This window comes from Carassius gibelio, chromosome B24, assembly GCF_023724105.1.
Source record: "Carassius gibelio isolate Cgi1373 ecotype wild population from Czech Republic chromosome B24, carGib1.2-hapl.c, whole genome shotgun sequence".
NCBI classification, from domain to species: Eukaryota; Metazoa; Chordata; class Actinopteri; order Cypriniformes; family Cyprinidae; genus Carassius; species Carassius gibelio.
The window spans coordinates 1,608,039-1,629,877 of record NC_068419.1 but is presented as its reverse complement, the minus strand read 5'-3'; the positions used below and the strand labels follow the sequence as shown (position 1 = coordinate 1,629,877).

General features: G+C 33.7%; 2 protein-coding genes across 3 annotated transcripts in view; one reads left to right on the top strand and one right to left on the bottom strand.

Moving 5' to 3' along the window:
• Window positions 1-423: 423 nt before the first annotated feature.
• LOC128013421 (WD repeat-containing protein 48) lies at window positions 424-18,369 on the bottom strand. 2 transcript variants are annotated; one of them, XM_052596392.1, is made up of 19 exons: window positions 18,279-18,369; window positions 16,947-17,087; window positions 13,589-13,667; window positions 13,423-13,505; window positions 13,081-13,210; window positions 12,738-12,826; window positions 12,384-12,485; window positions 10,810-11,034; window positions 9,270-9,344; window positions 8,758-8,860; window positions 7,572-7,669; window positions 7,386-7,493; window positions 7,214-7,310; window positions 7,044-7,142; window positions 5,759-5,864; window positions 5,604-5,691; window positions 5,444-5,520; window positions 3,171-3,360; window positions 424-2,567 (listed from the first exon to the last, which is right to left on the bottom strand). In XM_052596392.1, the coding sequence occupies exons 1-19, from the start codon at window positions 18,324-18,326 to the stop codon at window positions 2,472-2,474; spliced, it is 2,034 nt and encodes a 677-aa protein (XP_052452352.1). In that variant the 5' UTR covers window positions 18,327-18,369; the 3' UTR covers window positions 424-2,471. The 2 variants fall into 2 exon arrangements, with proteins under 2 accessions (XP_052452352.1, XP_052452353.1); XM_052596393.1 differs by having other exon boundaries at window positions 13,589-13,664.
• Window positions 18,370-19,857: 1,488 nt separating this feature from the next.
• Window positions 19,858-21,839, top strand: part of scn5lab (sodium channel, voltage gated, type V-like, alpha b) — a 131,912-nt gene continuing 129,930 nt past the window's right edge. Inside the window, exon 1 of the mRNA XM_052596544.1 lies at window positions 19,858-20,126. The gene's annotated coding sequence lies outside the window, so the exon portion shown is untranslated. The remainder of the gene's footprint in view (window positions 20,127-21,839) is intronic.

Sequence of the window (21,839 nt, the reverse complement as noted above, 5' to 3'; positions counted from 1 at the left end):
CATGCAGTTTATTTTACAAAAATATAATTAATAATCAGGTTATTTTATTTGATAAATACATAAAAATATATATATTTAAATTTAAAATAGGTATTAATTTTAATATTTTTTTATTTCTATTCTTTTCATACATTTTATGCATCATATCTACATTTAAAAATTTTATAAATTGTTATTAATTTAAATATTTTTAAATATCAGTTTTTTTACACGTCATATTAACATTTAAAATGTATTTTAATAATTTTTAAATATGTATATTTTTATACACTGTATATGTAATATATATATAGATATACTTTTTAAATTATTAATTTTAATATTTTAAATGTTTTTTTTATACATTATGTATGTATTTTTTTGCATCATATTTGATAACCTGATTATTCATCATATAAACCCAAAGTCCACACTATACACTGCTCAAGTGCTAAAAAATGTTTTATTATATGCATAGTTGGCGTAGAAGCTGCAAGAGTAAACAGTAAACGCAAGTATAACTACACCTTATTTATTCTACATCATTAAAAACGCACCTCATGTTTACCTCTGAAATATTGACATATGCAAATACACAGTTTACTGCTTATGAAAATGAGAGACATACATATAATAATAATAATAATAATAATAGTATATGGAGTGATAATTGACCTGTGGAGGATGCATGTCATAGTTTGGGTTAATTATATTATATCAGAGTATAACCGCAGAAGTACTGACCTGCTGGGTTTATTAAACGAGCTCGTCTTTCATCACGGTGAACGATTCCTCTTTCAAATGCATTAAAGAAAGATATAATGCATCTAATCGTTTCGGTTTATTCAGTTGTCATTGATCTTTAATAACCAGACGAGCCAGAGTCTCCATTAGAAGCAGGTAAACATCAGTCACGAACACTAGTCGGATGTTAAACAGGATCTGATTGTGTCAACATCACCTGCACGGATCCTGCACTTCCTATTAAAATAAAGATTAAAGTTTACATTTACACTCCATCATCCTTAGTTAATTTATTAGCGCAAAATACTCTGCATATAATCAACACAGGAAGCAGAAATACAAAACCTTTCTGATGGTTTTGTCTTATCATAATTATCATCTTAATAGTCTTTAACCTAATATATACATGAATACACTGTGCAGATCTTTGTATGATTGACAGTTTTTTTTGTTTGTTGTTGTTGCATAAATTAAAAACATGAACTGAGTTTTGCCATCCGGTGATGTCATCCTTCAATAGTTCATAGCTTTTATATATATATTTATTTATTTATAGTGTATTTTCCTGTCCATGCACAGGACAGATGACACTCAGCAGCAAACATCTGAATGAAGGAATAATTCATCTGAAAAGTTACATATTCTTATATTTATCTAAACCAGTCAGCTGTTATTTTTTTAAAGACACTTCATGCAGGTTTTTCCATGTGACAACCACATATACAGTTATTAAAATTACATTTTTGGGGGTGATTTATTCCTTTTAAAGCAATAGTTCACCTAAAAATGTAAATTTGATCAAATGTGCTCACCCTCAGGATCATCTGAGATCAGGATGAGTTTGTGTCTTCATCAGGTTTGGAGAAATGCATCAGTGTCTCATCAGTGGATGCTCTGCAGTGAATGGGTGCCGTCAGAACGAGAGCTGGTAAAAACATCACAGCACTCGAGTCCATCAGTTAACATCTGGAGAAGACAAAAGCTGTGGATTATTCAGCTCTCGTTCTGACGGCACCCATTCACTACAGAGCATCCACTGATGAGACACTGATGCATTTCTCCAAACCTGATGAAGAAACAAACTCATCCTGATCTCACATGAACAGTCTGTATTTTTTGGGGGGTGAAACATTCCTTTAAAAAAACAAAAACACTTTTGTTTCTATCTCTGCTTATAATATTTCGAGTACTCACGCTCTCTATTCTTCTAACATCGTATTTTACACGAAAAAGCACCGTTTTGGAGAGACCATAGATTTAGTTTTTTTTTTTTTTTTTAAAGAAACGTAAATGGCTATAAAATAATTACAATGTATGTACAAAACGGATGCAGTGTTGATCACAGCATGATTAGTGAGAGAGTGATGCATCATGGGAAACGGAGTTCTTGGAGTTTTCTCATTCATTCTATCCATCTACGCGGCGCTCCTTAAAGATTCTGGATTGTTTTAAAGCCGTTCCTCGGATTTCATGACGTCATTTGCAGCGAACACATCACTGGAATGTTAAATGAGGAGAAATAAAAATAAAAACAAAAACAACTCGGACACATTCAGAACAAGGCATCCATCAAAAGAGAATTCATGCCAGGAAAAATATAATAAAAGGTGGCAGAAACACATCTTGGGTGTGTTTTCCAGCGTTCCTTCTTCCCGTGAGTCGAGCGTGATGGAGGCAGGAAGTGCAGGTGAGCGTGTGCTTCGAATGTGAAGGGTAACCAAAGGATTTTCCTCAAACGGGGCGGGACCTCACGTGGATTTCTGCCGATAATGGAGCGTCAGATCGCCGCCGCTCTTCCAGATGAAATGCTTCACCGTCCGCAGATCCATGTTGGGATCCAGCACCTTTGGAAAGCAATGCAACATCATCTAATGTCACAAACAGGATTAGGAGTAAGTAACAAAGTTTAGTTATATTTTACATGACATAGTTTGGAAGTCGTAATTATTGCATGAGATGTTTTTATGGTCACTTTATAGGATTTTTATTTATTTATTTATTTTTTTTGCCAAAAACACCCACAAATAATGTTTTTTCACTGAAAAACTCAGGTGCATGAGTTAAAATCAATTAGGCCTAAAATCAAACGGTTCCAAAGAGAAATAAATAACTCGTGCAAATCGACACAAAACAACTTGATAAAAAGATTAAATCCAATTATTATAGCATAATAACAGATTTACAAGCAATTGTTAAAAGACATAATTTTGGGTCTGAGTGATGCACTAATTTTATTTGCATAAAATGCAATAATATTTTTTAATTCTACATTTACAAATTGATGAATAAAGAATGCATCACAGCCGATTTAGCTTTTATATATATTTATATTTAATTCGTGAAAGCCTTGTGAATTGTAATCATAATGCATTCTATTGTAAAAGTACAGTACTATGATATTTTGCACATGCAATTTAATGTAAAGATAATAAGTTGGATCCCAATACCTGATCTTGACAGAGCAGCTCGATCTTCTCCTCCGCTAGCACTGCCATGTCCTCCTCCTCCTTCTGTTCGCTGGGCTTCTCTGCAGACGAAGCGCCCGTCTGAGACTCGCTGTCCAGGTTGATGATCTTTTCATACACGTGCTCCATCACCTTCCTCACCTGTAACATGTCACTGGCCGACAGACGATCCCTACAAACACACACACCACTGTTCATTCCCGTGACCATGTGCAACGACAGCCAGGAAGTGTATTCTGTGCAACAGATGCCATGAACGGATGACAAAAAGAAACAATCGGCAACTTTTTCAGTCCAGTTTATTTATAAAAAAGTATTTTAAAGGGACAGTTCACCTTTTTTCGTTATTTAGTCATCTTTAAGGCGTTCCTTGCAAACCTGTATGAGTTTCTATCTTCTGTTGAACATGAAACAACATATTTTGAAGAGTGTTGGAAGCCATACAGTTGACGGTACCCATTGACTTCTATAGTACTTTTTATTTTATTTTTACTATGGAATCCATTGGCTACCGACAACTGTATGGTTCTCAATATTCTCCAAATATATCTTTAAAAAGTATCTAATTTTTAATAATATTGTAAACCAAACAATTGCTGGTACCCATTGACTTGTTTTTTTAGTTTTTTTACTTCTGCTACTATGGAAGTCAATGGCTGCCATCAACCGTTTGTTTCCCAACATTCTTCAAAATATATATTTAAAAAAAGTCTTATTTTGAACAATGTTTGAACCATACAGTTGACGGTACCCATTGACTTCCATTATATATTTTCCCTACTGAGGAAGTAAATGGCTACAGGCAAGTATTTGGTTCCCAACATTCTTAAAAATAAGATATTTTAAAAAACCAAACAGTAGCCGGTAGCCATTGACTTCTATAGTATTTTTATTTCTTTTTTTTTTTTTACTATGGAAGCCATTGGCTACCATCAACAGTTTGGTTTTCAATATTATTAAAAAGTTATTTTATTTTGAATAATGTTGGAAACCAAACAGTTGCTGGTATCCATTGACTTCTACAGTGTTTTAAGTTTTTTTTTTTTAATACTACTATGGAAGTCAATGGCTACCATCAACTGTTTGGTTTCCAACATTATTCAAAATATATCTTTAAAAAGTCTTCTTTTGAATAAATGCTGAACAAAATTTGAATAAAATTAAAATCGTCAATTTATTCCCCCTCAAGTTTTTTTTTTTTTTTGTGAAATGTTGGGAACCAAACGGTTGCTGGTACCCATTGACATCCATAGTAGTAGTAAAAACCCTATAGAAGTCAATGAGTACCAGCAACTGTTTGGTTTCCAACATTCTTCAAAATAAGATAATTTGTAAAGATATTCTATGAAGAATATTGAAAACGAAACAGTTGACGGTAACCAATGGCTTCCATATTAAAAAAATAAAATAAAATAAATACTACAGAAGTCAATGGCTACCGGCCACTGTTTGGTTCTTCAAAATATCTTCAAAATATGTTATTCTGAAGAATGTTGGGAACCAAATACTTGCCTGTAGATTTCTATATATATATATTTTTTTTTTTACTACTACTACTATGGAAGTCAATGGGTACCAGCAACTGTTTGGTTTCCAACATTCTTCAAAATAAGATTTTTTTTTTTTATATACGGTATGGTTTCCAAATATAGAATATTGAAAACCAAACAGTTGACGGTAGCCAATGGCTTACATATATATAAAAAATTCTATAGAAGTCAATGGCTACCGGCTTCTGTTTGGTTATTCAAAATATCTTCAAAATATCTTATTCTGAAGAATGTTGGGAACCAAATGTTTGATGGCATTTTTTTATTTTTTTTACTACATCTATGGAAGTCAATGGGTACCAGCAACTGTTTGGTTTCCAACATTCTTCAAAATAAGACAATTTTTAAAGACATACTTTGAAGAATATTGAAAACCAAACAGTTGACAGTAGTCAATGGTTTCCATATAAAAAATAAAAAAATACTATTGAAGAGAAATGGCTACCGGCTACTGTTTGGTTCTTTAAAAACATCTTCAAAATATCTTACTCTGAAGAATGTTAGGAACCAAATGGTTGATGGAAGTCAATGGGTACCAGCAACTGTTTGGTTCCCAACATTCTTCAAGATATTTATACACACACCAAATTTGACGAGGAATAAATTATACCAATTTTTGGGTGAACTGTGCCTTTAAACCAAGATAAACCTGTAGATCCATCTCCGTCTAATAAGCTTCAGTCAGAAACATCAGGTCACACTTACTTCTTTAACGTCTTCGCTCCGGACGATGAATGGGGCTGGAGGTAGAATGGGATTTTGTTGAATTTAGGCATGTTTTTCTGCAAGACAAAGAAAGAAATCCTGTTACATGACAGAAATGATAAGTGTAACACACTCTGAAGAGGATCTGGTGGACTCTTACGTCTACGGTGATGTCGATGACCCACTGCGGGACCGTCTCGTTCAGTAACATGGACTCGGTTTCTCCTCCGGAGTCTCGACACAGCAGCCTGAGACAGACACAGTTCATCAGCAAACACAGACGTCTACAGACCTGATCGAACCCAGGACACACACCTGAACAACGTCCGTCCTCCCGCTTCTCCGAAGATCACCGGAGTGTGTGGAGGCACCTGGAAATATCCGTTTCCTTTCTGCATCCGGCTCTCGAGCTCGCCGTTCACTGAGGAAACACACCGAACACGTTTCAGTAAATACTGAAGATTTATATTTGAAAGAAAAATGAGCAGGAAAAATCAAGCCCTTCCTGCTGAATATATTATAGTTCACATTATGGAAGTTTAATGAGTTATGAAACAAAACAAGTAATTACTCTACATCATTATTATCTAGCAATAAACTAAAATATGTACATTATAAATATTTTAAATATTTATTATTACATATAATATACAAAAATTATTTATATAATATATACATGTATATTTATAATATTCATTGTATTATTATTATCTAGCTTTATAAAAATATGTATAATTAATATAAATTTAAATATATAAAATGTGTGTAGTAGTTACATAGGTCCTCTTTTTATTATTATTATTAAACAAAAATATTTATAATTAATATAAGTATTTTACATAATTTACATATTCATTATTACATATATAATATACACATTTTATTATTATTATCTAGCTTTCTAAAAATATGAATAATGAATATAAATATGTTAGTTACATAGGTTCTCTTATTATTATTATCATTATATAACAGTAATTACAAACTTGTATATTATTTTGTCCAATTAATTGTAACTTATATTACAAAAATACAATATGCAAGTTTAGAATTATTGCCATTTATTATTACTACTTTTAAAATGTACCATTTTACATACATATGTGCAATATGTTAATTTAATGTGTAAGTTCTACACTAACTACAACTCATTTATATTAAAAGATTTTTAGATTAAGAACTATTATTACATATAGCATTATACAATAATAATAATACAATGAATTATGTGTTTATAAAATGGTAATATTAACAATAATATTATAATTATAAATTTTGATATGTTATTTCATGTGCATCTTAACTCTTTAAATATTTATATTATTTATTTATGATATTTAATTGTATATATATATATATATATATATATATATATATATATATATATATATATATATATATATATATATTATTATTATTATTATTATTTTTTTTTATATTACTTCCAGATTTATTTTATATTACATTTTCTATTCAGCACTTTTTTTTTTATTAATATATATATATTTTTTTAATTGCCATACCAGCATCTATGGCTATTTTCATGGCGAGCTCAATGTATTTAAAGTGTTTGTGTTTTAGTAAAGGGATGAGTCTTCACCGCTCCCATGATTGAGTTCGCTCTCGTCATCCGAAGGGTTAATGTGAGTGCGAGGCCAATACTCCAGCAGCGCCTGCAGCAGCAGTCCTCCCAGATTCACTGCAGAACAACACATTAATAACTCGTCTTCATCACCATCATCATCTGTCACCACAATCAGCTCGGCTCACGTTTGGGGTCGGATCCGTCCGGGCTGGAGAAGCCAGCGTCTTTAGCAGAAACCCAGGCTGCAAAGCAGTCGCTCTCGTCCAGCGTTATGGTCAGCATCTGTTAATCACAAGCCAAACGATCAATAAAACATTCACTGAAGAGGAGCGTAAACCCCGTCCTGTCGTGACGCACCCCTGTCTTCAGATCCACCGAGAACCAGTTCGGCACATAAACCATCTTGAACCTTTTCTTGATCTCTTCATCAAACTCCGTCTTGCCCAGGTCTTCCACTTTACAGGCCTGAGACACAGAGAGAGACGACACAGCTGTCACACGGCCGCTAGCGTTCAGATCGAGACACACAAGCGTGAACGTTACCTTCAGCACATCCCAGTACGCCACGTTATTGTTGGTGTCTTTGGTCAGAATGTGTCGCTTGTCGTTCAGAATGTGGCACTGAATTATACTGGCGCCACCTAGAGGTCAAGACCACACATTAACATTAAAAACCTTATTATGTAACATTATAAACAAATATATATATATATATATATATATATATATATATATATATATATATATATGTGTGTGTGTGTGTGTGTGTGTGTGTGTGTGTGTGATTATTAATAATAATTATTATAATATATAGACAGTAATTATAATCTTTATAAAAACATAATTAAAATATAAAAATATAAATATTATCATATAAAATAAAAAGGTGAAAGAAATGTGTGTATGTCTAATTATTAATCATTATTATTATTACTATATATACACAGTAAATAAGCTTGATAAGAAAATAAAATATATATAAATAAAATAAAAATATAATTATGAATTAATCTAAAAATATAAACTCATTTAAAATAAAAAATGATAAAAATGCATAATTATTAATAAAAATAATAATACTTATATACACACAGTAAATTATAAACTATAAAAACAGACAATAAAAATATAAATATTATTAATTAAAATCTACAAAATTAAATATTATCAATTAAAATTTAATTTGAAATATTTATAATTAACAATAATAATAATTACTATATACACACACACAGTAAATTATAAACTTTATAAAAACAAACAATAAAAATGTGTATATTATGAATTAAAATCTAAAAATATCAATATCAAAAAATTATAAAAATGTGTGTCTAATAATAATAATAATTATTAATAATAATTATTACTATATAAACACCTTAAGTTATATATTTTTTTAAACATACAATAAAAATATAAATACTATGAATTAAAAAAAAAATTATGAATGAAAAAAAATTCAAAAATGTGTGTGTAATTATTAATAATAAGAATTATTATTACTATATACACAGTAAATTATTAACTTTATAAAAAACAGACAATAAAAATATAAATATTGTTACTTAAAAAAATACTACTTAGGAAAAATTAAATTAATTCTAAATTAAATTCGAACTTTTATTTTATAAACAAAATACATTATCAGGCTAAAGATGCTTTTCGATGGAGATTCTTATTATGAAACATATCTGAAGATGGACTGAAGCACATGCAAACTCAGTCGAACCTTTGATCACTTGTTCTGTCTGCGTGCACAGCGGCGTCAGAGGAGCGCTGCAGTCGTTATCATAATCACCAGACGCTCGGAAATTATGGATACCCTTCAGAGACTGGGAAGAAAAAAAGAAAAAAAAAGCGATATCTTTGTCATAGTATCCTTTCAAATGTTAAAGTTACCACAGTCACTGCATTCTTTGCATGTGCTGCCTCATAAACTCGTTTAAAATACAGGCAAACTCTGATTAATGCATCATATCTAATAATTATTCAGAGAATGCAATTGTGAAAATATTTGCAAATATTGCTATTTCATGAAAAGTGTGAATTGCAAAAGTAACAGAAGCATTCTCTCATTTTAAGATGCAACCTATAGCATGCAACAAATTAAACCGTTATTAAAGACAGTAGCTTTGCACCCCATCCCGGGATTTTTAGCCGAAGGGTGACACTAATTAAGGAGTAAAGGAACACGCTGCAGATTCTTTAAAGCAGGTCACGGCCCGCACCAGCTGCACTTACCCACTTATTAACCGTGGACTTGGTGGTGGAAACCCAGATGGCTGAATGCGGATCAGCGGACCTGTCCAGCTCCATCTGAGAGACAGAAGAGCACACATTCACACCTCAGTGACTTTCACTTCCTTCCTGTTTAGCTGCTCACGCTCCACAGCTGCTGCGGGTATTTATCACTGTGTTTGACGCATAAACGTGCACTCTTGATTTAAAGTCTAAGAGAAAGCTTATTATATACACACACACACACACACATACACTATTGTCAGAAGTTTGGGATCAGAACGATTTTTTATGTTTTGACAGGAGTTTCTTCTGCTCATTAAGGCTGCATTTATTTGATCAAAAATACAGGAAAAAATATAAAATTGTGAAATATTATTAGGATGTTAAATAACATTTTTCTGTGTGAATCTGTGTTAAAGTGTAATTTATTTCTGTGATGCTCCGCTGTATTTTCAGCATCATTCCTCCAGTCTTCAGTGTCACATGATCTTCAGAAATCATTCTGATAGGATGATTTATTATCAGTGCTGAAACTGTTTTTGAAACCTGTGATACTTTTTTTCAGAATTCTTTAATTAATAAAAAAAAGTTAAAAGAAGAGCATTTATTTAAAATATAATTTTTTTCTAACAATATACACTACAGTTCAAAATTTTGGGGTCAGTTTTTTTTTAAAGAAATTAAAATTTCATTAATTGTTTTTAAGATTTCTTTTAAAAAATTAAACTTTCATTAATTTTTTAATTAAACTCATAATTTTTTTTTAAGATTTTTTTTTAAGAAATGTAACTTTCATTAATTTTTTTAAATATCTTTTTTAAGAAATTAAACTTTCATACATTTTTTATTAAACTCTTTTTTTAAGATTTTTTTAAAGAAATTAAACTTTCATTACTTTTTAAATTAAACTCATAAATTTTTTAAGAATTTATTTTAAGAAATTAAACTTTCATTAATTTTTTTTAAAGAATTTTTTAAAGAAATTAAACTTTCATACATTTTTTTATTAAACTCTTTTTTAAGATTTTTTTTTAAGAAATTAAACTTTCATTACTTTTTAAATTAAACTCCAAAATGTTTTAAGAATTTATTTTAAGAAATTAAACTTTCATTAATTTTTTTAAAGAATTTTTAAAGAAATTAAACTTTCATTACTTTTTTAAATTAAACTCATTAGTTTTTTAAGAATTTATTTTAAGAAATTAAACTTTCATTAATTTTTTAAGAATTTTTTTTTTAAGAAATTAAACTTTCATTAATCAAGGATGTGTTAAAATACAAAGTTATGGTAAAGACTTGTATTGTTACAAAAGATTTCTATTTTAACTCTTTATTAATCAAAGAAAATCCTGGGAAAAGTATCACAGGTTTCAAAACAATATTAAGCAGCACAATAGTTTCATCATTGATTATAAATATAAATATTATTAAATATATTTTTTTTCAATAGAACTACGCTTAAAAATAAGTGTAACCCCCACAGAAATGTGAACTACAGAGCGTTTCCTTCTGAGAAGTTAAGAAACTGTTGGTTTGTCACCTTCAGCACGGGAGCGTTCTCCTCACAGATCAGCACACGGATGTCAGGACTGCGCAGGTCAGTACAGTATATCTTACGGTCACGGCCTCCGGAGTACACGTGTGTGAAGGCCTCGTTGGCCTGCAGCGCCCAGACGCCCTCGTCGTGAACACGGTACGTGGCGATGCACCGCTGCTGACCCAGAGACCAGAGCCGGATCGTCCCGTCTGAGCTCCCCGAGAGACACTGACCGAACAAAACCAGCGCTTAGGAAAGAAACGTGAACTCTCAGAAGCTCGAAGGCTCTTAAAACCTTCTACATTCGACAATAAATCAAGAATGAGGCTGCTGTTAGCTCTTATACGACATATACGATAGGATTCAATACTACTTGAGAAGTGAAGAATAATTCGGGAATTATAAAAGGTAAAACTGAGCATGCATATAAATATATTTTCTATTTATCTTCAGCTTTTAATAAACAATCACATTTTGTATTTATGAGTAAATGTATTATGGTAGTTTTCATTGAAATTAATCAATTAATAGTTGTTGATAATTATTACAAACAAAAACTACTTTTTTTATGTATTATAGACCACCTGGTGGGTAGTGATGGAATTGCAGGGAGTAAATAAAAAAAAACTTTAATTACGATTAATTGAATCGTAATGTCAAACTAAAATAATTTGTAAATACAAATAAAATGTAAGAAAATCTATTTATATTTTTAAAAAATGCAAAATTTAATAAGATTTTTTTTTATATATTGTCAAAATATTATATTTATATACAATAAATATTTGAATTATATATATATATATATATATATATTTTTTTTTGTATTTTATATATATATATATATATATATATATATATATATATATATATATATATTTTTTAATGTATATATATATATATATATTTTTTCTTTCTTTTTATTATATATATATATATATATATATATATATATATATATAAAACAAACAAAAACTACTTTATTTATGTATTATAGACCACCTGGTGGTTAGTGATGGAATTGCAGGGAGTAAATAAAAAAAAACTTTAATTACGATTAATTGAATCGTAATGTCAAACTAAAATAATTTGTAAATACAAATAAAATGTAAGAAAATCTATTTATATTTTTAATTTTTTTTTTTATATATATATATTGTCAAAATATTATATTTATATACAATAAATATTTGTATTATATATATATATATATATATATATATATATATTATTTTTTTTATGTATATATAGATTTTGTTTCTTTCTTTTATATATATATATATATATATATATATATATATATATATATATATATATATATATATATAAAACAAACAAAAACTACTTTTTTTATGTATTATAGACCACCTGGTGGTTGGTGATGGAATTGCAGGGAGTAAATAAAAAAAAACCTTTAATGACGATTAATTAATGGAAACGTAATGTCAAATTAAAATAATTTGTAAATAAAAATAAAATGTAAAAAAATCTAATTCTATTAAAAAAATATTTAAAAATTTAAAAAGAATAAAACAATAATATATTTTTTATTTTATATATATATATATAAAATACACCTGAGTCCCGTCTCTGTTGAGTAACAGTGATTTAACGTTGTCCGTGTGTCCTTTCAGTTTCATTAGTTTGGCACAGGTTCGCGGGTCCCAGACTCTCAGAACCTGACAAACAAATCAACAAAACAGAGACAATCTGAAACTACCAGCATCAGAAAGAGAGTCAGAGCATCAGGCATTATAGAAATAACAAACCAAAAGCAAGTAAAATCGTGAGAAAAGGAGATGCAATATTTCGATTATGCACAGACCAGGTACATAACATGTTAAATAAAAGAAAACCCACAATGCCATTCATTTTCTTTACAATAAAAACACACCATATTAAGTAAGTTACATGTATTTAGCTATTCAAACCTTTTCGGTGGATCCTGACACTATAACCGTCCCCATCTGATTCATGGCCAGACTGTAGATCGAGTCCTTGTTTCCGCTCAGAGAAGACGCTGTACAACAAAGAACATGATTTTTACACTCTATTGATCCTTTACATAAACTAAAGTCTACGTTTTGTTGTGTCTTTAAGACCGAATGTGGCTCTACTAAGCTCCTGTTTGGATTGCTCATGTCAAAATGTTAAATAAAGTTCAATAAATAAATAAAAAATGGAATTGTTCTTCAAATAAGATATTTAAATACAATAATCTGGGGGGGAAATATTTTACAAAATATATAAAATTAAATTAACGTGGGAACTCACTAGTAACGGTGTTATTGGATGCGGTCAGCGCGGTCAGCGTGTTCACATCCCAGAGAAAGATCTGTCGGTCCAGTCCTGCAGAAGCCACCAGCTCTTTGTCTTTAGCATATGCCAATGCTTTAACATAGTCCTGCAATAAAAAAAAGAATACACAAGAAACTTAAAAAATAGAAACACAAAGCACACTTTAATATAGAAACTCTTTGCATTAAACAAATGGGCGGCAACCCCATGCAGAACAGCGAAATAAGAGGTCAACTCATGTTTTTTGAAGGCTTTCTTGGATGTGTTTGGTCATGCACCTGGTATGTTTAGATGTGCATGTAACATTTTGTGCCGTACCTTATGCGTTCGCAGTGTAGACATGCAGAAGCCCTTGTGTGCGTTCCAGACCTTCACCGTAGTGTCTGATGACGCTGAGATCACTGCAGACCCAATGGACAAACTTATCTATCTTATCTACTGCATTCATAACATTAGAGCTGCACTGCATATGTCAAGCACTCACGTGTTTTGCCGTTGCAGCAGAGGACGATGTCATTGACCCAGTCTGTGTGATGCTCCATCGATGCAATGTAGGGATCCTGCTGCAAAACACACATTCACACGCAAGAGCAGGAACGTCATTTCAAAGACCAGGGAAGTGTTCGGACATCACATGCACGGGTTTGTTGACTGACGGGTTAGTTTTGGTTTAGTTTGGACGTCACATGCACGGGTTTAGTGACAGACGGGTTAGTTTTGGTTTAGTTCTGACATCACATGCACGGGTTTAGTGACAGACGGGATTAGTTTTGGTTTAGTTTGGACATCACATGCACGGGTTTAGTGACAGACGGGTTAGTTTTGGTTTAGTCTGGACATCACATGCACGGGTTTAGTGACAGACGGGTTAGTTTTGGTTTAGTTTGGACATCACATGCACGGGTTTAGTGACAGACGGGTTAGTTTTGGTTTAGTCTGGACATCACATGCACGGGTTTGTTGACTGACGGGTTAGTTTTGGTTTAGTTTGGACGTCACATGCACGGGTTTAGTGACAGACGGGTTAGTTTTGGTTTAGTTCTGACATCACATGCATGGGTTTAGTGACAGACGGGATTAGTTTTGGTTTAGTTTGGACATCACATGCACGGGTTTAGTGACAGACGGGATTAGTTTTGGTTTAGTTTGGACATCACATGCACGGGTTTAGTGACAGACGGGTTAGTTTTGGTTTAGTCTGGACATCACATGCACGGGTTTAGTGACAGACGGGTTAGTTTTGGTATAGTTTGGACATCACATGCACGGGTTTAGTGACAGACGGGTTAGTTTTGGTATAGTTTGGACATCACATGCACGGGTTTAGTGACAGACGGATTAGTTTTGGTTTAGTCTGGACATCACATGCACGGGTTTAGTGACAGACGGGTTAGTTTTGGTTTAGTCTGGACATCACATGCACGGGTTTAGTGACAGACGGGTTAGTTTTGGTATAGTTTGGACATCACATGCACGGGTTTAGTGACAGACGGGTTAGTTTTGGTATAGTTTGGACATCACATGCACGGGTTTAGTGACAGACGGGTTAGTTTTGGTATAGTTTGGACATCACATGCACGGGTTTAGTGACAGACGGGTTAGTTTTGGTATAGTTTGGACATCACATGCACGGGTTTAGTGACAGACGGGTTAGTTTTGGTATAGTTTGGACATCACATGCACGGGTTTAGTGACAGACGGGTTAGTTTTGGTTTAGTCTGGACATCACATGCACGGGTTTAGTGACAGACGGGTTAGTTTTGGTATAGTTTGGACATCACATGCACGGGTTTAGTGACAGACGGGTTAGTTTTGGTATAGTTTGGACATCACATGCACGGGTTTAGTGACAGACGGATTAGTTTTGGTTTAGTCTGGACATCACATGCACGGGGTTTAGTGACAGACGGGTTAGTTTTGGTTTAGTTTGGACGTCACATGCACGGGTTTAGTGACAGACGGGTTAGTTTTGGTTTAGTTCTGACATCACATGCATGGGTTTAGTGACAGACGGGATTAGTTTTGGTTTAGTTTGGACATCACATGCACGGGTTTAGTGACAGACGGGATTAGTTTTGGTTTAGTTTGGACATCACATGCACGGGTTTAGTGACAGACGGGTTAGTTTTGGTTTAGTCTGGACATCACATGCACGGGTTTAGTGACAGACGGGTTAGTTTTGGTATAGTTTGGACATCACATGCACGGGTTTAGTGACAGACGGGTTAGTTTTGGTATAGTTTGGACATCACATGCACGGGTTTAGTGACAGACGGATTAGTTTTGGTTTAGTCTGGACATCACATGCACGGGTTTAGTGACAGACGGGTTAGTTTTGGTTTAGTCTGGACATCACATGCACGGGTTTAGTGACAGACGGGTTAGTTTTGGTATAGTTTGGACATCACATGCACGGGTTTAGTGACAGACGGGTTAGTTTTGGTATAGTTTGGACATCACATGCACGGGTTTAGTGACAGACGGGTTAGTTTTGGTATAGTTTGGACATCACATGCACGGGTTTAGTGACAGACGGGTTAGTTTTGGTATAGTTTGGACATCACATGCACGGGTTTAGTGACAGACGGGTTAGTTTTGGTATAGTTTGGACATCACATGCACGGGTTTAGTGACAGACGGGTTAGTTTTGGTTTAGTCTGGACATCACATGCACGGGTTTAGTGACAGACGGGTTAGTTTTGGTATAGTTTGGACATCACATGCACGGGTTTAGTGACAGACGGGTTAGTTTTGGTATAGTTTGGACATCACATGCACGGGTTTAGTGACAGACGGGTTAGTTTTGGTTTAGTCTGGACATCACATGCACGGGTTTAGTGACAGACGGGTTAGTTATGGTTTAGTCTGGACATCACATGCACGGGTTTAGTGACAGACGGGTTAGTTTTGGTTTAGTCTGGACATCACATGCACGGGTTTAGTGACAGACGGGTTAGTTTTGGTTTAGTCTGGACATCACATGCACGGGTTTAGTGACAGACGGGTTAGTTTTGGTTTAGTCTGGACATCACATGCACGGGTTTAGTGACAGACGGGTTAGTTTTGGTTTAGTCTGGACATCACATGCACGGGTTTAGTGACAGACGGGTTAGTTTTGGTTTAGTCTGGACATCACATGCACGGGTTTAGTGACAGACGGGTTAGTTTTGGTATAGTTTGGACATCACATGCACGGGTTTAGTGACAGACGGGTTAGTTTTGGTATAGTCTGGACATCACATGCACGGGTTTAGTGACAGACGGGTTAGTTTTGGTATAGTTTGGACATCACATGCACGGGTTTAGTGACAGACGGGTTAGTTTTGGTTTAGTCTGGACATCACATGCACGGGTTTAGTGACAGACGGGTTAGTTTTGGTATAGTTTGGACATCACATGCACGGGTTTAGTGACAGACGGATTAGTTTTGGTTTAGTCTGGACATCACATGCACGGGGTTTAGTGACAGACGGGTTAGTTTTGGTTTAGTCTGGACATCACATGCACGGGTTTAGTGACAGACGGGTTAGTTATGGTTTAGTTCTGAGATCACATGCACGGGTTTAGTGACAGACGGGTTAGTTTTGGTTTAGTTCTGACATCACATGCACGGGTTTAGTGACTGACGGGTTAGTTTTGGTTTAGTTCTGAGATCACATGCACGGGTTTAGTGACAGACGGGTTAGTTATGGTTTAGTTCTGAGATCACATGCACGGGTTTAGTGACAGACGGGTTAGTTATGGTTTAGTTCTGAGATCACATGCACGGGTTTAGTGACAGACGGGTTAGTTTTGGTTTAGTTCTGACATCACATGCACCGGTTTAGTGACTGACGGGTTACCTTGTGCTGGTTAATGCTCCATATCCTGATGATAGAGTCTCGTCCGGCGGTGAAGAGCCGGTTAAGTGCTGGATCCAGCTGTAGTGCGTTGACTCCATTACGATTATATTTCTCCACCTCGTCTCTGATCACGTATGACACCTGCAACACACGCATGATCAAAATTAGAGCTCCACTGAATAATCTGCACAGAACCAAACAGAAAAAATGCTAATTTTGCTTTTATTTGTCAGATCACTTGCTTCGTAAGACAATGGACAATGTTCTTTACTTTATAAAGTAGTTATATACAACAGAAATGTAACAACGAGGGAAAATATAATGTATAATACAGCCTACATAAATATGAAATTACATTAAAAGACTTGAGTTGATACTTGATTTTATTCTTTTTAATCCTTTTTTTCTCCATTTTGTTTTCATTATAAACATAGAAATAAAATAAAACCTAAAACTGTCAGTGTCATGAAGGCTGAAGCACAGGTATTTATTATTATTATTATTATTATTATTTGATTAAAATATATAAAAAATAAAAATAAAACAAATTCTGAATGTTAAGATATTACTGACTGCAATAAAACTGTGCACTCATTTTTATTTATTTTTTATTTTAAGTATGTAAACTAAACCAAAAACCATATAAGCAGAATTCACAACAGCAATATTCAACACATAACACAAAATCCAATGTTTTGTTTGCAAAGCACAAACAAACCTTCATTAAAACAAAAGCATGCGTAATGAGTACAGTATACATGCTCTTATCCCAATATACATGTGTTTAGTTTGTACTGTGCTCATATTTATACATTTAAAATATATCTGCTCATGTGTTTAGATCTTTATTTATTCTTTATTTATGCATGTGCTCATTAGGGATATGCATACTGACCACATGACCATATATGGTCAGTATGCAAATATGTAAGGTGGGTTGTCATGACACCGACCAAAGATATGAAATTATCTATTAAAACCCCAAATCTGTGACTTAAACCGGTTCCTCTTTCCCTCTGCAGCTCACAATGAACATCTAAACCTCAACACAGCCTGTTTATATTATAATGAGCTGCAGTAAGCGGTCTATACTGACTCATTATGCTGCATTCTGACTCAAAGCACGCCTAGGGCACCCTAAAACTGCAGTCTGTAGGCAGCACACTAGATTTTGAGACACAGCCTGGCCTCCACCTCCCTTTGCGACACACAAACGCTCACATCCGCGTGTAAAAAAGCCGTCACACAACGACCGACCAGTCTGAATGTCACTATCATCACAAAAATAACGCACGCACTTCACAAGCGCTCTCACGAGCGTCAAACATTCACCTGCACTTTCCTGCGCCCCGCTGCATTCTGCCTGTGATGCGTCGCCATCTTACATGTTGACGTCGTGACGTCACTTCCGTTATGCCAAGAAGAGCCGCCAGCCGGCGCGCGCTCGGGGCAGGAGCAGAATGAATGAATGAATAACTAGAAATACATGCCAGAACACGCACATAGGAATAGCATTAGTGTCATAATATAGTATTTGCATATAGTTTTATTCAAGTATTAAAAAGAATGAAAGAAAGAAAGAAAGAAAGAAAGAAAGAAAGAAAGAAAGAAAGAAAGAAAGAAAGAAAGAAAGAAAGAAAGAAAGAAAGAAAGAAACCAGGCTATAACCTTGGTGTCCGTTCATGCAGAACGCGTTTGCGTTTAAAAACCCCCAAAGGAAATAATGTTTAAAAGACGCTTTATAAAGCTTTAAGGATTTTAGAATTAACAAAAATTTGTATAGTTGCCATATAGACTCTGAATAAAGAAAATAGAGGTTTATAGCCATATTTTTTTAACCAGAAAGTTTGCTAGCAGGGGAAAAAATATTACGTTTTATTCTGCTATATTCTCTTTATTCTCTATATTCAAACGATACAAATATCTTTAAAACAACTGCTGCAATTTGTTGTTGTTTTTACATCATCAAAAATCCAGCTGTGTTATTATTGTCTCATTAATATCCTAACATAAAAGCTTATGAATTATGAGTCTTTCAGCTACCATAACTATAAATAAAATCTTCAGACGACATGAAACTGTGGTCAAACGTCTACCATAAATGTGAAAATTATTGTGTAACGATCACAAGTTTGTTTGGCCCCTTATTTGCAATACATTTCAATTTCACACACAATAAAGCCTATATCCTACACATTAATATAAGATGCAAGCAACACATTTCTACACTGAGTATATTTAAACTTTTCACTGTAAATGTATAACTAAATAACGATGCATCTCTCGCAGTGATATTTTAATGAAAGAACATGCATGCATAATTAAAATTAGGTCACTCGCTAGATTTTTTAAACACTCTGTCCTACGATGCTTTCTCCGACCAACAGATGGAGTTATGAACTCATATTCCACATTTTTCGCACATCAAACTTAAATCACGGATATATTTGTATCTATTTAGACAAAATTTATTTCTCTCCAGTCCATATGTGTGAGGAAAACCATTTAATGCACTGTATTTTCCTATATAGTCATAAAAGTTATAAAAATTGCATTTGCATGCATATAGTGCATTTCTCAAAAAAAGCCATGCACACATGAAATTTCTGTATTAACTCTCAAATCCCGAGCATTAAGGAACAATGCGCTTTATTTAAAGGGAGGAGAAAAAAACAACACAGCCTAGGCCATATATTACAAACCCAAATGACAAAACATCATGCACTTTATTCAGTTTTTGCCAGAACAAGCGGCTAAAAGCAGATGGTGTTCGTGGAGGAGGAGGAGGAACATCGAAGCACTGGCTCTCTGCTGCTCTCAGATCAGTTCAGTCTGAGATACACATCAACATACAGCTCTGCTTTCCCAACAGAGCCACAACTTCATGTGCTGGAGTCTCTCTCTCTCTCTGTGTGTGTGTGTGTGTGTGTGATTGGGAATTGCGGATCAATTGCACAAGGACAGGACTGATTCAGACTGATTCGGGATGATGTGAAAGAGCGGATTTAAGGGTCTTTCATCGCGTGGATTCACTTCAGACTGAACTTGGAACATTATATGCGCAACTTGTTTGTATTGCTGGGGATTTTCATGATGGCTTTCCTGTGGCTCTTTCTGTTGATCAGAGGAGATGTGTGAACGCTTGCACATACACAGCTGAACAGAAGCGAAGTTTCACATGTAAGTGAGTTGCTTTTGTTATTTTATCTTGCGACTGATTTTACTTTTACAGACAATTAAATGGCAAAAAAAAAAAGTTTTAAATGATTTGCTCGCGAAATCATGAAGAAGTCTTTAATTGTATAACTAAAATCAAATTAAAAACACACAACACGTCTCAAATCAAGCTAGTATTTCGTGTACACTGATTCATGAACGGGTTAGTTGTTTTATGACAATTATATTATGTAATTGTCTATTTTTAAGAGTGCATTAATTGAGGAAAGATACATATTTTGACGGATGTTTGCGACAAATTACGCAATTAAGTCAGAAACATATTTATTGTTGATAAAGGCGTTATATACTTTAACACAATATACATGCCAAGCGTGCTTGTTTAATCACATCAGATCCGATTTCTGTTATTCTGAACGCTGTCAGATCGTGTGTGTGTGTGTGTGTGTGTGTGGTTTGCAAGAACAGGTGTTAGTGTCGCTGTTTTGTTTGTTTGTTTGTTTGTTTTTCTTCTTGTGTCGCCTGCACGCGCAATTGGCAAGTTAAAAGAAGGTAAGCTTTTAAAAAGCATTTTAGATTTTTTTTTACCTAAGAAGAAACACTCACTGTTTTCTTTCTTTAAAGGTCAGCAGTAGCGCGCAAAAATATAAAAAATAAAATAATAAAATAAAATACGCGCCTTATTTCACCGGCGCGCGAAATTTTCGCGCTCTTGTCCAAGGTGCTGAAAACACACTGAGCTCAGAAATTATGTAAAAACTATTTCACACGACATTCTTTTACATTTTTAGTTCGAATAAACTAAGAGTCAGACTGAAAATCGTGAATAGTTGTTGGTAAAAACGAAGGTATTGCTAAGCAAATCGCTGTTATGAACAACCTCAACAAAAACAGCGCCATGACAACACGTCACCAACAATTATTACGAAATAAAGCTATCAATACTCAGTTCATTTCATTTAACATTAAGTATTATAATAAATATTGTTAAATCAAATGCAGATTTGTTACTGTAAGGATATCCTTACCTGATCTTGGACCTGAAAAAATACTTTATATATTAAAATATACATATACTTTTGGAAAAACTAGTTAATTCAGATGTTATAACACACTTCTTGCCGTTATTTGCTATAACATCCATCGTAAATAAAATATTAATTATTATAATAATGATGAAATCTTTGTTTTGCTGAAATAAGATACTTAGGCTACATGACATTACAATTAACATTAAAATATTTATTTTTATTTTAAACAAGTGCCTTGTATAATATGGCTTAAGTCTACAGAGCACATGTGTGTGTATGTGTGTTTGTGTGTGAGCTGTGGATAAACAGATGAAGTGTTGGTAACAGAGAAAGAAATGCTTGATGTAATAATTCTCAGTTATTTACTAGTTATTTGCATTCTTTCAAAAGGCCCTTGTTATGAATCATCGCTCATGCCATCACCCTAATTATGATGAACAGGGAGTCATCTGTCATATTGTCAATTGTTGATGTATGATCTCTGGGGATCTTGCTTCAGTCTGTTCTGATTGGCTGTGGCTGACAGGAACACAAGGGGACTCAAAAGATTATTTCTCTTTGAATTGATCCAGACTGGATCAACCAGGAATGGTTAATATAACTCAAGGAATAGTTCACTCAAATATGAAAGTTTGCAGTGAGTTTACACATTCAAGCCAGATCAGGATGAGTTTGTTTCTTCATC

What these genes read in the sequence shown, in the direction of transcription:
- LOC128013421 (XM_052596392.1), bottom strand. Translation starts at nt 18,326, where the DNA reads ATGGCGACGCATCACAGGCAGAATGCAGCGGGGCGCAGGAAAGTGCAG. An exon ending in ATCCAATAACACCGTTACTA is followed by an intron (nt 12,827 to 13,080) that starts GTGAGTTCCCAC and finishes TTTGTTGTACAG; the next exon opens with CGTCTTCTCTGAGCGGAAAC. An exon ending in TGTCAGGATCCACCGAAAAG is followed by an intron (nt 12,486 to 12,737) that starts GTTTGAATAGCT and finishes TTTGTTTGTCAG; the next exon opens with GTTCTGAGAGTCTGGGACCC.